The following is a 16870-nucleotide window of genomic DNA, read 5'->3' on the forward strand; positions in this document are numbered from 1 at the left end:
CTCCCTTTCTCTAAAGTTAGGAGTGTTGTTTCAATCTTCAATACCTTCATCAAATCACCTAGGACGATCTCAACTTCTTATGGTGTTTCTGATGGTTCAGGAATGGGTTTTGGTTCATTGATCACCCATGTATGGTTCTCTCCATATGTTGGAGTAGCTTTATAGCACTCTCTTGCCAGAACTTGGTCTCCTCTGATTTCTCCTACTCTATGGACTGTTGGAAACTTCACCTTCAAGTGATATGTTGACGTCACCGCTCTTAGTCTGATGAGTGCAGGTCTTCCCAAGATGATGTTGTATGTTGAAGGGCAATCAACTATGAGGAAATCAATTTCCTTGGTGACCTGAGTTGGATAAGTTCTTGCGATCACAGTTAAAGTGACGATGCCTCTAGGGATGATTCTATCCCTTGTGAAGCTTACCAGAGGTGAGGTGAAAGGCTTGATCCTTTTCTTATCCAGCTTCATCTGCTAAAACGCGAACAAGTAGATGATGTCTGTTGAGCTTCCATTGTCAATGAGCACCCAGTGGATGTTGAATTCTTCCACTCTAAGCATGATTACCAACAAATCATCATGGGGTTGCTTAATACCGTGACTTTCTTTAGTTAAGAAGACAATATTGGGCTCGTCATTCGTTGGCATCTTCATTGGAGGGAGTCGCGAATGGACGCTGTTTATTTCTCTCCCTTGTGCTTTTTTCAGGGATTTCAACTTTCTGCTTACTGTTAGTCCTCCCGAGATTGTCTTTATTTCTCCTACAGGGGGTTTGCTATCCCTTACCTCTGGAGTTTTGTCCTAGTCATCCTTCCATTGGTATCTGTAGGGCTTCGTCTTTCTGACGTACTTTTGTAACTTCCCTTGTAGAATTAAAGTTTCCACCTGGTCTTTCAAATGCCCGTGATCCTGGTGGAACCTACAATATTTGCTCTTGTCTCTCCTTTCTACTGGAGTGCTAATTGGCTTTGGCCATTGTAGGGAGGGATTGTCTCTTATCTGTATAAAAACCTGCTCAATTGACATTATTAGATGAATGAAGTTAGTGAACTTGGATTTCCTGTCTAGGAGTTCCTTCTTTTTCCCTATGGTTTACCCAACACTTCGTGTCTCTTTCTTCTTGTCGTGATTGCTGCTTATTCCTTCGTCTCTCTTCCTTTTTCCTTTCATTTCTTTTGCAAGCACCTCATCTTCTACATTCATGTACTTCTAAGCTTTACGGAGCAACTCCGCTACTATTTTTGGTGGACTTTTAGTGATTGAGAAGAAGAAATCTCATAGTAGCAACCCTGCTTGGAAGGTCGTTAAGATGAGTTGATCTTCAGCTTCATCTACCTACAGCAGCTCCTTATTGAATTAGGTGACATATTGTTTTAGTGATTCTCCTTCTGCTTATTGAATGTTGAGAAGATGGCCAATTGGCTTTTTGTGTCTTTACCCCCCAATAAAATGACGAACAAAACCCTTGCTGAGTTGTTCAAAATCCGCAATAGTTCCTGGGGGTATCTTGCTAAACCATACCCTGGCTGCTCCTTTCAATGTTGTTGGGAATGCCCTACACATCACCTCGTCTAGGGTCATCTGCAAAAACATCAACATCTTGAATGATTCGATGTGATCCAAGGGATCCTTGGAACCATCATACGACTCCAACTGTGGGAGACAAAACTTTGGTGAGAGGGGACGGTTCAGTACTTCATTAGTGAATGGTAAGTCCATCCTTCGAATCATCCCATCCAAATTCTCTCTACCTTTGTCCTTTATAGTACTCTTTAGTTTGTCCATCTCCTTCCTCATGTTGCAAAGTTCATTCTCCACCTTGGTGGAGTCTTCTCCTAAGGTCATGTCTCACCTATTGGCTTGAGAGTTTGACTCTTCTTCGTTTTGGTTTTCACCGGTTCGCCGACATTTTGTGTTTTGGGATTCCATAGTTTTTCGCAGTTCTTCATTTTGGCGAGTTAGTTCTTCCACATTAGCCAAAAGGGCTTGGACTTGTTGTTGATGCACAGCATCTAGCTAAGGTGTGGCCTCTGTTTCCATCTCGTAATTCGAGGAACTCTTTTGTCATTGGAAAAGATGGCTTGAATGATTAGCATTCTCCACAGACGGCGCCAAACTAATGATGTAGAAAATCAACAGTTGAGCTCCTCGTCATAGTGGACGGACGATGTTGTGAATCGGGTTGTCTCTGTAGATGGAAAACCTGCAAAATGAACTGGGTGGAAGAGTAACACGCCGGTATGGCGTCAGCCAAACTGCCTTCGATGCTTAAGTTAGTAAGGGAGAAAGATTCTTGAGAGAAAAAGAGTCAAGAGTAATTTCGTAGAGTATTTATGGGTATGATTGGTCGTACCTTGGGTTTTTGGTGCTTTCTCTTTTATAGTTGAATGCCTAATCAATGGGCAATGAATCACTGTATTTGTGCTCAATGGCTAATGTGTTGCAGAATCTTTGTTTGAAGTTCACAGCTCATTCTGTGACTGTTACTCTGTTCATTACGTTTCGTCATCAATGATAGTAATAAATGCGTAATGTTTTCTCGGGGTAAATGATGATCTTCGCATAGTGACGACCATAAATTTTTGACTCATCAGTAGACAATTAGTGTACTAGCAAAAAGATTAGATAATTAAAAGTTATTGTTATTTATACTTATTGAAGATGTATTCCTCTGTCAATTATATATATGTATGTATGTATTTATGTATGTATGTTACTGTCCATATATATGAGTAAGATGAGTGGTAGAGATCAAGAAAATTTGACAACTAATTTTAATTGTATCTATTTTCAAAATTCTAGTATGAAAACCAAATTCATTTCTTGGTTTTTTATTATTATTATTATTATTATTATTATTATTATTATATATTGATTACACTAGTTGGTTTACATGATACACATGTTTTAAATTATATAAGAAATATAATAAAAAAAAATTATATCATACACTAGAAAACATTCTCTAGCTCATTTTTAAGGTCGTTACCAAATATCAAAAAATGAGATAATTTTCTAGAAATTGCTCTTTGGAATTATTGTGAGAAAAACTAAAGGCTTGAAAGAAAATATTGTTTCCCAAGCCAAAAAAAAAGAAATAATATTTATAATAGTTATGTGCCGCATGAGAGAGAGATTGTTTTCCAAGTTTTTTTTTTTTTTTTGAAAAACAACCTATAAAAAATAAGCATTATTTTTATTAGATTTTTTCGTTAACTAAAGGTAGTTTTCCGTTTAACATTTTTTTTTTTATGATATAAAATACTGGAAAATGTAAAAAACTATATTTACAAAAAGTTTTCCAATGAAACAAACAAAGTGTTAATTTGCTTCCCTATTTACAACTAACATGGAACAAAAAGATTTCCTCAAAAAAAAAAAAAAACATGGAACAAAAAGAGGGATTCTTAAGCCAAAAGAGAATATCTTCAATAGTAGGGACAATAAGCAGCAAGGGGGGGGGGGGGGGGGGGGAGAGGGAGAGGGAGAGAGAGATGGATCTATGAGGGGGAAGAATTAGAAAACATTAGTCACATCAAGGATGAACTTAGATAGAAATTAGATTCAAAAGCACAAAAAACCTCAAAAAGGGTTTTGTGAGAGTGTTTTTATATTAGCATTCTCTAAAATTTGTTTGTGATATATATATATATATATATATATTTTTTTTTTTTTATTGCTGTCCATTAACGTAAGTCAAAAGCTGAATCACTGAAATTCTTTGTATTCTCTTATGTATCTATTTTCTTTCTAGCTTTCTTTGTAACCTATTAACATTTGTTTTGGAAATCTTTCTAAAGCTCATATTCCGCATTAATCAATCTTGTATAGGATTGCTATCTAAAGATCATTTCCTACAATAAATTGGAAATACAGCTTTCGCTATTTCAACAAAATTGGTATCAATACTTTGACTTTTACAACAACACTCAAATTTTAATCCAAAAATTTCAGAGATTTTTTTTTTTTTTTGGGAAAACTTAATTACATACTTCCTTATATGATGTAACTTAGTTCTGGCATTAATGTGAAAATATCATCATTCTCCTATAAAAGAGTCTCATGAGAAGCTCTAATAAGTCATCCTTGAGTCTAAACAACCAATAGAACACCTCTTTATAGAGTTGAGTAAATTTGTGGGCAAAGGATATCTTTCTTTCTTACCATGTTTTACTTTTGTTTAAAACTATTTTCTTGATAACATATAGTATCATTGAAAATTTGAAACTTGGGGTTTCAATTTTCAAGCATTGTAGAATTATGAAATTTTGAAAGTTAAATGATTTGGACATATGATCAAATGCAGATTGATATATCCGTTTAAGAGAAAAGTGCAACTTTTATATATATATATATATATATATATATACAGGCAGACAAGTTTGGATTTGATTGAATTTCCGAAGATAATGTCGATTGCTAAGAGAATTTCCGGATTATACGTGGGGAGAGACTGAAACTATTTTCAAGAAGTGATTACGTGCCTTTCAAGCTTCGATTGTCATTAACATTATAATAATTTATAGCTTTATCAATTTTGCAAAATTATTTTATTATAGAAATTAATCTTTCCTAATCTTTTTTTCAGCATATACTCCACATTCCACATAAAAGTTCAACATTAATGATATATTTTTTTTTTTTGGTAGGAGGAAAGCATGAATTTAGTGAACGAATTAAATCAACGCATGAGTCCCACATACACATATGATAAAGTATGGTTTGGGATAGGGGTCCCCTCAAATCCTCAATATATCTAGGTTAAGTAGATACGTTGCTAATTATTGGAGCTTTAAAACAAAAAAAAACATGTTTGGTCAGCATGAAATCGACCAGAAGGAAATTAAGGTCCTCATAACTTTAGCAGCAGCATGCCAGCTTGGTAGTCACCGACCTATAATGAAGAAAAATTCACCATCGGTGACATGAACACAAACAGCCAAGCAAGAATTCTAATCACAGATAAGATAATAAGAAGAAGCCAAGGACAAGTGCCAAAGCATATCTTTATTTGCTTCTTTCCTTGCGATTTTCAAAAACAAGAAAGAGAGAAGAAAGATAGGAAGGTAATAATATTTGTCTGCATGTGTCACCTCGTGAAAGAACGAAGAATTTTATCCCAAAATTTTCAACATGGAAATATATAGGAATCACGTGTAAAGCTTGTTTTCCTTTTCCACGCAGTAGCCGTAACTTCCTTCCACTATATTAGTATTTCATTCAAAACACATCTCACGTGCTTTACTATATATATATATATATATATGTGCCAGACCCACCGCCACATTTTCATTATAGGTTGCAATATAGACTACAAGAAGCGGTAGAACCTGACCAATCATAGCATAACACATCAGTGCATTAGGACAATTAGTGACGTGGACGTAGATGATTGCTGGAGGTGCATGGCCTATGTAAAATCCATAATAATATTTACTAGGGAGATGGGGAACCCACTCACATTGAAACCCATTTATGTCGATGTTTTGGGCAGTCCCGAAACGATGACAAACTTTGAGAGTGAGCATTAAAGGCGTCATAACCGATAAGACATTTTCACGTCAACATGCGTGCACTCTTCCTCTAAATCCAGTTGCCTTGTGATAGTAATAGCAATTACATCAATTGATGTAAAATGATGTAAAATGCTCATTTTACACAATATGAAGAAAAAAAATACCCACATCAGTTTGGGTAAACTTGTACATAAATGCAAGTTGCTACAGTATTAGTGCAAATATGCACGGGTACTGTAGCATGTGCATATATTTTTTTAACAATTTTTTCTCTCTCTATACCTGACTCTCAGCTCCCTCTCTCTCCCTCTCAGGCGCACAATGCTCTTTTTCTTCCTCTCATCAATCTTTTTTCCTCTTCCGTCGATCGCCACCGCCGCCGATCGCTCTTTCTTCCTTTGTTTCTCGTTGTTTTCGGGTTGAATGGGCTTGATCAGTGGGCTTCGGGTTGAATGGGGTTGAATGTCTCTCGCCATTGCCATCGCCACCACTTGCCTTTGGAGGCGTTGATCTTGTTTCTCGTTCTCGCCATCGCCACCGGAGGCGTCGATCTTGTTTCTCGTTTTCGCCATCACCACCGGAGGTGTTGATCTTGTTGCTCAAGGCGAGACGTCGATCTTGATAATTGGGTTTTGATTCATTTTGCTGGGTTTGTTTTTCTGGTTTTCTGCCGGTGGGTTGTGTGGATTCCGGTGTGATATCGATGTGGATTGTGGGGGTAAAGAAATGAATATTTTATTTGAATAAATGTGTATAATAGACCAACTGATGTGGGTGTTTTGTAAAAATGAGTGTGTAAAATAGAAAAAGTAGGTTTTAGATGTGTAAAATGGAAAAACTTATGCACAAGCTGATGTAATTGCTCTAAGGGTGCATCTATGCCCTGTCTTTATTAATACGGACACATCCTATATATTATTATCTAGAAAACATATATAGATATTGTTAATGTGTGCTCTTTAAAGAACATATTAACTATTTATTTTGAAAACAAATTTATAAAGGATTGAAAAAACTGTCAAAATAGTTAATTATTTTTATATTTTTCTATAAAAAGTTTTCTAAAATAATTTATTAATGTATACTCTAAGGCACACATTAGTAACTCTCAACACACACACACACACACACACACACACACACATATATATATATTAAGTTTTGGATAAAATTGTTAATGACAAGTGATGATGCAAAGAAAATCAGTAAGCTGAATGTTTCGGGTTTCAATGATCTAACAACTTTTTGGAAGGCCTGAAAAGAAAAACCCACGATTAAAGGTGACCGGGGCATACCGACCAAGAACCTTCTGATATTTAAGTTAGTTTTTCTTTTAAATTCTGGAATTCCAACTTTTTGGGAATCGTGAAAAACTTATCTTCATTTGATGTAAATGAGCGTTTATATAGTGTACACTTAGAGCAGTTACTTGTCTAGTAACTTCCCCTATTTTTGAGAAGGTCCAAAGGTTCAGGATTAACTTCCACAATCGCCGTGGAAGTTAGACTATTTGATCTTATCTTCCATAACCATTATTGGAAGTTAAGTACTTAGTAAGAAGTTGTGGCAATGAACCTCGATTTTCAACCATGCCTCGGAATAGGAACGCATGGTCCAATTCATTAACTCTTATAGAGAAACACACTTGGAATTTCCTAAGTGTCTGGAGTTGTCCAAACTTTTTCTTAATGGATAACCCTCAAGTGCATGGACGACCAGTTCTGTAAGGGAGGTCCATTCTTGCCTTCTTAACATGGACAACTCTCATGGACGAGCTTGGAGTTGGCTTAATTCTTAGTTCACCATCAACAAGCAAGCTAAGGGTTTGTTTGGATACCGCTTATTGCTGAAAACTGAAAACACTGTAGCAAAATAATTTTTAAATGTGTGAATAGTACCGTGGGACCCAGTTTTAAAGTTTTTTTTTTAGCTGAAAAAAGTACTTGCGAATCCCGTGAATATTGCACGGGACCCACTGTTTTTTAGCCAAATGTAGGAACGCAAAGAAAACGTGCATTCTGAACACACACTAAGCCTTTGTTTAGGAAGCACGTTTTGCGCGTTTCCCAATGAAAGTGTTTTTTTCTTTGGCTCTCGTGCACTATTCATGGAACCTACAAGACCTTCATTTAGCAACTTTTTCTTTAAAACTGAATCTCACGATACTATTCACACATTTAAAAATTATTTTACTACAGTATTTTTAGTTTTTAATTTTTAGTTTTCAGTAATAAGTGATATCCAAACGAACCCTAAATATGGTTTTTTTGATCAGCAATGTGGCATGAGGAGGTTCCCTAATTGCCCGTGACTGCCTAAGCTGATTTATCAAGTCCATTCGTGATCGAATAGTTGTGTTCAAACTTTAAAGTTAAATTTGGGTTTGGTTTGCTTTGGTGGCTCTCCGAGATTTAGATAATGTACATGTGTTTAAAATTTATATTTTATGGCTATTCTAATGTTACCTCTTTGTAATTTTTTGATGCGTGGAAATTGGAATAGAGGGACTATACACAAACTTTATTTTGGGTTAAGAAATTAACATTTTGCCTATATATATTTGGGGATGATACATATTGGTTATCTTTTGTCTCAGACTCTCAATTGTATTCGTAGGGTTGAAGAAAAGGTTTTGTAGGTGTAAATGCTAAGCTCATCTCAAAAGTGAATATTAAGACATTCAATTACAGAATGATTGCTATACGGGAAAAAAATTTCCCAATGATTTGAAATGCCTTGCCAAACATTTGACTATACATAGTTGTATCTACATTGTAATTTACTCATTTGATTCGTAGTTTACTTTATTTGAAAATGAATAATTATAACCAATGACTTTTAGGCCAGCTGATGCTTTATTATGTTTTTAAGTCAGACATTTAGGATTTAAAGTCTTATCTTCCATTATAAAAATATATTTATTAAAAAAAAATCAAAGGGTTATCATTAAAAGAGAGAAGTAAAGAGATAATCTTGTTTAACATCACAACCTAATAACACAATGTGTGTTAGAACTTTCTTTTGGGGGTCTAAATTTGTGTTGCATTTAATTAGGAAATTATTGAAAGAGTCAATGAGTTATGGATTTGAGATATTTTCATCCCTATATTTATAATAAGATGTTGGTTGTGTTTGCTTTGATAGAAAATGTTTTATACTTTTAGTTGAGAACTTTTTATTTTTTGCTTCACCAAAAATTCATCAATCAAACCTTCATTCCCAATCCCCCACTGTTAGCCACTCAACTACCACCACTCTACTAACATCTAGTCTCCAGTTGCCAACCATTGCCGACCACCACTAACACTAGTCAACAATCACGATTTTTATTTATTTATTTATTATTATTATGTACGTTTGGGAGATGAGAAAATGTGGTAAAGAAGTAGAAAATATCTTTTTTATTAGATTTTTAGAAGCATAATTGTACACTTGAAAAATATTTTTCAGAATATTTTCAGAAACATAACTATACACTTAAAAATATATTTTTTTTCTAACAAATATTTTAAAATTGAAAATTCATTTCTGTCCAACTAAACACAAATTGTTGTGTGAAAAGTAACACTAGGTCATATTCTAGATGCGGAGCAAGGTATTGTGCAAGATGAGTTGGGTGGATGACTTGGTCGATTCCCTATAAAAATTGGAATCACCACCAGCATCTTAGTTGAATTATGAGTATTAAGGGATAGTCTTATCATGTGCCAAAACCTCTAGTTAACAACTCTAAAAATAGAGTTAGATGCTAAAGCTATTGTGGATCTTCTAGTTAATTCTAGTTATGTTAATAATATTGTCTTTTTCATTGTGGATAATCACATGTTGTTGGTTTCCCAACTTTACTAGGTGCTTGTTAGGCATTATTACTGCAAAATTAAGAAATGTGCTTATGGTTGGCGAGATTGGGAGTCAATGAAACCTTTGATTTTGTATTGTAGCACTTGTTAGGTTATCTTTCAAATCTGAATGATGTGTTATGCAATAAACTTTGTCCCAAATTAAACTTTTTAGTTTTTAATGCACTCCTTTCTACACCCCCCCCCCCCCCCCCCACCCCCCAAAAAAAAAAAAAAAACACTTGGTCATATTTCTGTCACAGGCACAGCCTTTAAGTTAATAGGTAAGAAAATGACAAATAATTTTGTCAAATAATTGAAATTGGGTCAGTGCTTTCATTGCGATAAGACTTAGTCAAGTGAAAATCAATAAGACAACTCTAGATCTACGGTTCTACCCCCAATGGCAAGTAGCTTGAATCTTAAATGTTGCAAAGTGAAATTTAGGACCATTTGGTAGAACATTTTAGTAATTTAATTTTAGTTTTTAAACAATATCATATATATTTTTTTATTCACATCTATATCAAAAAATTACAAACAATATTACTTAAATTTCTCTACAAAACGAGCCAACTTCTTTGCTTTATGTTCCTAATTTCCTATAGTCCTAATAAGTCCATAGCATCAACTGCTCCACTTACTAGACCCATAACGGGATATGATTCATATATATGAATCATCATACACCAGAGTAATCATTTTACTTCCCATCTCATGCACTGAAAGTCTCGCTGTGCAAGAAAATCTTCAATGTCATTAGGTTCACACTGGTATTAGTGTGGCTCTCACACTCAGAGATGTCAATCACAATCTAATTTTTGCCAGTTTCTGCAATAAAGCCTTTGCCGCCTTTAATGTCCTCCAAAAGTCCTTGAATTTTCCAGCTGTGTTAGCTTATACATATCACAACGGTCGGCTGTACGTACTGCAGAAACACAAAATATCTTCTTCTCCGTGGAGCTATTTGATTAGATATTTTTTTGAATGTCTGAAAATAGCAATTCTCTCTTTGTGGATGTGCGCCACTCTTTCGATTTCTTGCATATGATAAAAGTTACCTCTTGGGAAGGGAAAAAAAAAAGAAAAAGAAAAAGAAAAAAGTGAAAAGTGAAAATCATAACACCGTACCATTAGACAGCAAGGAAACTCTGCAAACATCCATTCAGCTTTACTATTACTTTACAACTTTTTTTTTCTTGTTGAAGTTACTTTACTACTAAAAAAACAAAAAAAAACATTCAGTCTACTATAATTAATATATATTTTATTTTACTTTATTTCACCCATCATCACTTAACTTTTTTTTAAAAAAATAATTATTATATTCATGGACCCAAACTATCCATTTTAATGTTCTAAACCTGATAAATGTGGAATGTTTATTATATCATATTATAAAGTTGTGATCTACCAAAAACTTTTACAAGTTGTGAAATTATTTAGTTCATCTAACCTAGTATTCCCTTCATCTCAAAAAAAAAAAAAAAAAAAAAAAAAAAAAAAAAACAATCGAACCTAGTATTCCTTCCACCTTCATAAGAGTCAAGTCATTACACATAAAACCTTACTTTATGTGAGTGGAGAAGTGGATATATAAAAAATAATTTGTCCAATGAGTTTTACCATTTGAACTGTATAATATATGTATAATATATTTAGATGCAGAGTTTCATATATATATATATATATATATATAGTGTGCGTTTGGGTGTGGATGAAAATTAAAATTATTTCATTATTCAGCTTATTTTTGCTATTATTTATGGGTTTTACTGCATTGTTTGGTATTATTTATGGGTCTCACTGTCCTATTTCAACTAACTTTTACTTTTTATTACAGTCCTTTCAGTAATAATTTTTCATTTTTAATAAAATAAGCGGTATTCAAACACACCTATAAGGTTGGTGTGTGTATATATAACATTGACACAAAATGTTAGTTAAATGGGAAGAGAAGATGTTATTAAAAAAAAAAAAAAAAGATGAGAAGAGTCTTAAGTATTGATTATTGTCACATCACAACAAATGATAAGTGGTAAGTTATTATTAGTTGTAATTTGAAACTACAACTTAAATTACTTTTTTTCTCGCTCATGATAACTAATAACAACCTACTACTTAGAATTTATTGTAAAAGTATTGTGAAAATATTGTGAAGATAACATTTATTCTCAAGAAAAAAAGATAGAAGATTATTATCACACACACCTGTGCTACAAAATTAATTCTTAAAACCATTGTAGTATTTAGAAACACATTTGATCTTTTATTGGATTTCTGTCATATATTTTTATTATTGGGCAAAAAATGATCATGCGGGCATTACTCGAGCCAAAATACACGTATGATAATTGATTCCTGTCTAATACCAAAATGTTCACATGATTATTTTCTGTTCAATAAAAGTCTATAAGATAATCAATTGTGTTATTTTAAATACCAAAATCATTTAAAAAGTCAATTGGGTAGCTGAGGGTGTGTTTTATAATCCTATACCACAATAGATCACTTTACATTTAACCTAAAATATAAGTTTTTTAAATCTTGTAAAGTCAAATATTTTATTCTTCACGTGACCATTCATCTTAACTTGGACATAAAACCGGGAACCAATAACAAAAGGCCTTGTTTTTGGCCTAGAACAATGAACCTTTTAAGCCGAATAATATGTCAAATTGTCAATATAATAATCTTTCACATATCATTAGGCAAAATATAATTAATTTTATAAAGACAGTCTTTCTTAAATCTGTCCTTGTCAAGTCTTGGACCCCAACCTTTTTATTTTTTTGTAAGTGTATATTGGACCCACTTAAACCATTCCCAACATCAAAATACATAAATACAGTATAGCCCATTCCAAACATCCACACATATCTTATCAAAAAAAAAAAAAACATCCAAACATATTCCACAACTTTAAAAATCGAATAACAAAATTCCCAATAAGAAGGTACACTCCTCCAAACCCAAATTTTATTATTATTTTTTTTACAAAAATTAAATAAACATTTTCGTAATAATTTCCAACTTTAAATGGCATTGTACAGTGCGCACTTAATATCCAGCTGGCGCTTACCGTCAGCAAAGTAAAACAACAAATAAAGAAAGAAAATAAAGTGCTTTCACATCCCACATTGTACCAAAGCACTTAATACATACGCGCTGTTCTGGCCCAAAAAACAAAAACTTTTATTCCACTTTAAAGCCTTTTAAAGCACAGCAAAAACAGAGTGAGTAAAACGTGTCAATCAAACAGGGCGAGTATTGTTTTTTCACGTAAGCGCCTGAAGATGAAATTGAATGCTTTTTTATCAGAGCTCTTTTAACTCATTGCTGCCAGTGACAACTGGACAGATGAGTGAACCAGCTGGATTTGTCCACGTATCTGAACGTGATTGGATGTGATTCGTACTCATCCATTATGATCAGAGACATGTCGTACTAGTGCCCCTCACTATGTCAGTGTCATACAGTGCACAGCTTTGTCCAGCTTAGCCTACTAGTACTACTACAAGTGAAGTGGGCTTTCGTAAACCTAACGGCTAAATTTTAAATTTTTTTTTTTTTTTTTTTAAATTTTGGTGGTTTTATTTTGCTTTTGTCCATTTCTAGGAATTTGAAATCCATGTGGCTGGTGACATGGATGAACTGTGCATGACGTGGCTACATTGTATGAAGAGGTGCTTGCTCGAGAAGCCAATACAAATTTGGCTATAAAATGCCACTTCTCTTGTGAGTGACTCCGCACTCCACATAAGAGTAGTTCAGTGTTGAACAAGCTTGACTGGTTCACTGCTCTCTCTCTCAAAACTCTCAAATACTATCATGGCTGTTTCAGTGTCTGTCTTCTTGGGTTTCTTTCTGGGTCTTGTTTTTGTGGGTTTGGTTAGCTCAGCAAAGTTTGATCAGCTCTTTCAGCCAAGCTGGGCTAATGATCATTTGGTCTATGAAGGAGAGCTTCTTAAGCTCAAGCTGGACCATTATTCTGGTAAAAATGATAGATTCTTAAAAGACTCAAACTTTTAAATAATTTGTGTGAACAATCTTTTGGGTTTGTGTTTTATTCTATTGAATCTCTCTTTTCGCATTGGTCTTTCATCTCTCTAGCGTCCTCTGCTTGTATTTCTTCCTTTGCTCCTCGCTGGTTGATGAACTAGTTCATTAAGATTTGGTAGTTCATTTATTATTATTAGCAGTAGTAGGCTTTTATTTTTGTGTTAAGCTATAATGTTATTATCATGTCATTGTTTTCCTTGATGCTCTGTTGCTTTTTGATTATATACCAAGAGAGCGATGTTAGTTGAAGAACCCATTTTATTGATATTTCATTTGTCATCAAAGGCATTTTTGTGTTTGTATTAAGGATTAAGGTTATTACAGTGTCATTGTTTTCCATGATACTATGTTGCACCTGCTTATACTAAGAGAGACTAATGAAATTTTGGGTGCGAAATTTCAGGAGCTGGATTTTCATCAAAGAGCAGGTATATGTTTGGGAAGGTGACCATACAGATTAAGCTTGTTGAGGGTGACTCTGCTGGAACTGTTACTGCTTTCTATGTAAGCAATTATATTGGTGCTTTCTTACAAAATGTACATTTCTGTCATGTACAACCGTATTCATATTGTATATTTACCGATGGACATTAGTGTAACTATTGGTAATCCATGAACAGCCATTGAATAAGACATTTGACAGAAAATTCACTCAATGCATTGAACTTTGTCCCAGTTTTGGACAATTTTTTCTTGACATTATTTGAGCCCATGAATAGGCTGGTACTCTGCTAAAATTTATTTGTTTTTTTTGTAATTAATAGTAACCTACTTCTTTCACTATTGTTAGCTTTAGCAAATCGCATTAAATCTGCATTTATAATCCCCGTCCCAATCAAAAAATCGCCATGAGCCAATAGATACTATAGAACACTATCCTCCATTATTGGCTTTAATCTAATATCATTAGTGAGTCACAAAACAATTTACTTGTGATTTGTTGACCTTGTGTTGCTATAATTGTACTATCTGTCTGTGTGAGAATGACATTTGACATTTGATTATTAATTCTCTTTACTATTATGCGCGTGATGATAATGATATTTGTTGCGGGGTCCATATTAAAATTTTATTGCTTTGTTTCAGATGTCCTCGGACGGTCCAAATCACAATGAATTTGATTTTGAGTTTTTGGGCAACACTACTGGTGAACCTTACACTATTCAAACCAATATTTATGTGAACGGTGTCGGTAACAGAGAGCAAAGATTGAACCTTTGGTTTGACCCAACCAAGGAATTCCACTCCTACTCGCTTTTCTGGAACCAGCGCCACGTACTGTAAGGACCACACCTCTCTTTTCACACCATATTTGTGACTATAAATTACGTGTGTGATGTGCCTTATTTATTTTGCTCATCATAGTGTGATGTATGTCTCTCATTTGTTTTAGTTGTGGTGATTATTCTAGTGTTAAAGTTGATTTTGTTATTTCAATTTCAAATGGGTCTTAGAAGCACTGCACAAAGCGAAGAATTGCTGTGCGTTGTTAATCAGTGCCGTGTGAGAGACTGTGAAAGCAGGGGGACAATGTCACTATCCTGACTTGGTCACCGGCTTAATTATAGAAAGTTGCAAGCGAAAAAAACATAATTAAAAATAAAGAAAAGAACCGAAAACCCAAGTAGAAAGTGTGGAATTTTGCATGATGTGTGTTCCCTAGGTCCACGTAAATTTACAGAGAGAAAGACAGATGCCTATTCTGTTTTGCTTTTGGCATTGGCTTTGGCAGGTAGCCAAATGCTGGTACGCACATACAGTGTGCATGTGTTTTTTGACCGTAGTTAATCATTCTCAGCGGTCACTATTTACTCTTTTTTAACCCATAGTCATTTTCTCATATTGCTTAGGTGATTAATAACTTTTGGTTCATAACCAATCAAATAAGTTAAAATAAGGGTAAAGATCTTATGTTCTTCATCAAATGGATGAATTCTTTTTAGTAATTTGAGTACTTAAACCTTCTTCTTCCATGTGTTGGTGTTGTTCAGGTTTCTAGTGGATGATACGCCAATAAGAGTTCATCCAAACATGGAAAACAAAGGATTACCATTCCCTAAGGACCAGCCCATGGGTGTGTACAGCTCAATTTGGAACGCAGATGACTGGGCCACACAAGGGGGTAGGGTCAAGACGGACTGGTCCCATGCACCCTTCATTGCCACCTACACGGGTTTTGAAATTGATGCTTGTGAGGTCCCAGCGTCCGTGGCTGCAACCGAAAGTGCCAAGAATTGCAGCAGCAGTGGGGTAAAGAGGTATTGGTGGGACGAGCCCACGTTGGCCGAGCTCAATGTGCACCAGAGCCACCAGCTGAAGTGGGTTAAGGCTAGACACATGACCTATGACTATTGCACTGACACGGCTAGGTTCCCAGTCATGCCCCTAGAATGTGTGCACCATCGCCACTAAGTCTGTATTTGGCCAGTGAATCATTTGGAACAGTGTAAAAAAAAATGGATGGGTTGTTGGGTATGGGTACGTTGTAAAAATGGATGGAATAGGAGGAGGGGTGGGTGATTATGTAATCAAATGTCATAAAGCATGTGCTTCATGTTTGTTACATAATTTTGTTCTTGAACTTTCTGGTTGTATGGTTGTACGATATTTCAAAGTTTTAATGTGATTTTAAATTTTCTGTTGTATCATTTGACCTTACTAGTATTGTGGGGTTACAAAGCCAAATTTTTTTTGAGCCTTGTACGATAATCTTATGGGTACGTACATGGTAGGGTGGTAGCATACTACTCACGGGTTTTGGCCCAACGCTTAGGGGGGGACCCAGGAGAGGGATGAGGACGAAAATCATCATTATTGAATGTAGACAATGATGGAAAAATGAAAAAAAGTCGTACATCCCAGAGCAATGAAGAAAATGAAGGCAGAGAGAGTGGTCCTAAAAGCTTTTATTGGGTGAGGTAATTTTCTCAGTATACATTGTCCCAACAATGTAATTTCCTATCTCCCCACGCCACGTTACGCCTTATAACCTGTGTACTGCCTTTGTTTATATTGTTGCATGAGCTTTCAAGGCTTTGGAATCATTTGAGTATGCCCCCACTAATCGATTAAATGTCATTTATTTGTTCTTTTCCTGTGAGCTCCTGCTATACCACAATTAACACATGCTCAGCAATATTCGACAACCTATACAGAATTAGAATTTTACGATTCCAGTGCTAAAAGTAGGATTTTAACTCTTGCACCTTTTTTGTTGGGGAAACACAAATGCACAAGTTATTATTTTCAGTGAAGAATTTGAATTTCCATGGTTCTCTAGTGTCTCGGTGCTTAAATTAACAAAGAAACCTTTCATTCACAGGCCACATATATATATATATATATATATATATTAAGATTGCATATTCTTAGAGTTTAATATGAACTACATAGGAATTTGATTTGGATGGAAAGGTTTCTTTGTATTTTTCATGGTCCCAAAAATAACACTGATTTT

General features: G+C 34.7%; 1 protein-coding gene across 1 annotated transcript; it reads left to right on the forward strand.

Moving 5' to 3' along the window:
- The first annotated feature begins 13086 nt into the window (after window positions 1-13086).
- Window positions 13087-16058, forward strand: LOC126695411 (xyloglucan endotransglucosylase protein 6). Its single transcript, XM_050392144.1, has 4 exons — window positions 13087-13345; window positions 13817-13917; window positions 14500-14693; window positions 15405-16058. Exons 1-4 carry the CDS (start codon window positions 13183-13185, stop codon window positions 15823-15825), a joined length of 879 nt encoding a protein of 292 aa, XP_050248101.1. The 5' UTR covers window positions 13087-13182; the 3' UTR covers window positions 15826-16058.
- The last annotated feature ends 812 nt before the right edge of the window (window positions 16059-16870 follow it).

The sequence above is a fragment of the Quercus robur genome, chromosome 8, assembly GCF_932294415.1.
Source record: "Quercus robur chromosome 8, dhQueRobu3.1, whole genome shotgun sequence".
Lineage (NCBI taxonomy): Eukaryota > Viridiplantae > Streptophyta > Magnoliopsida > Fagales > Fagaceae > Quercus > Quercus robur.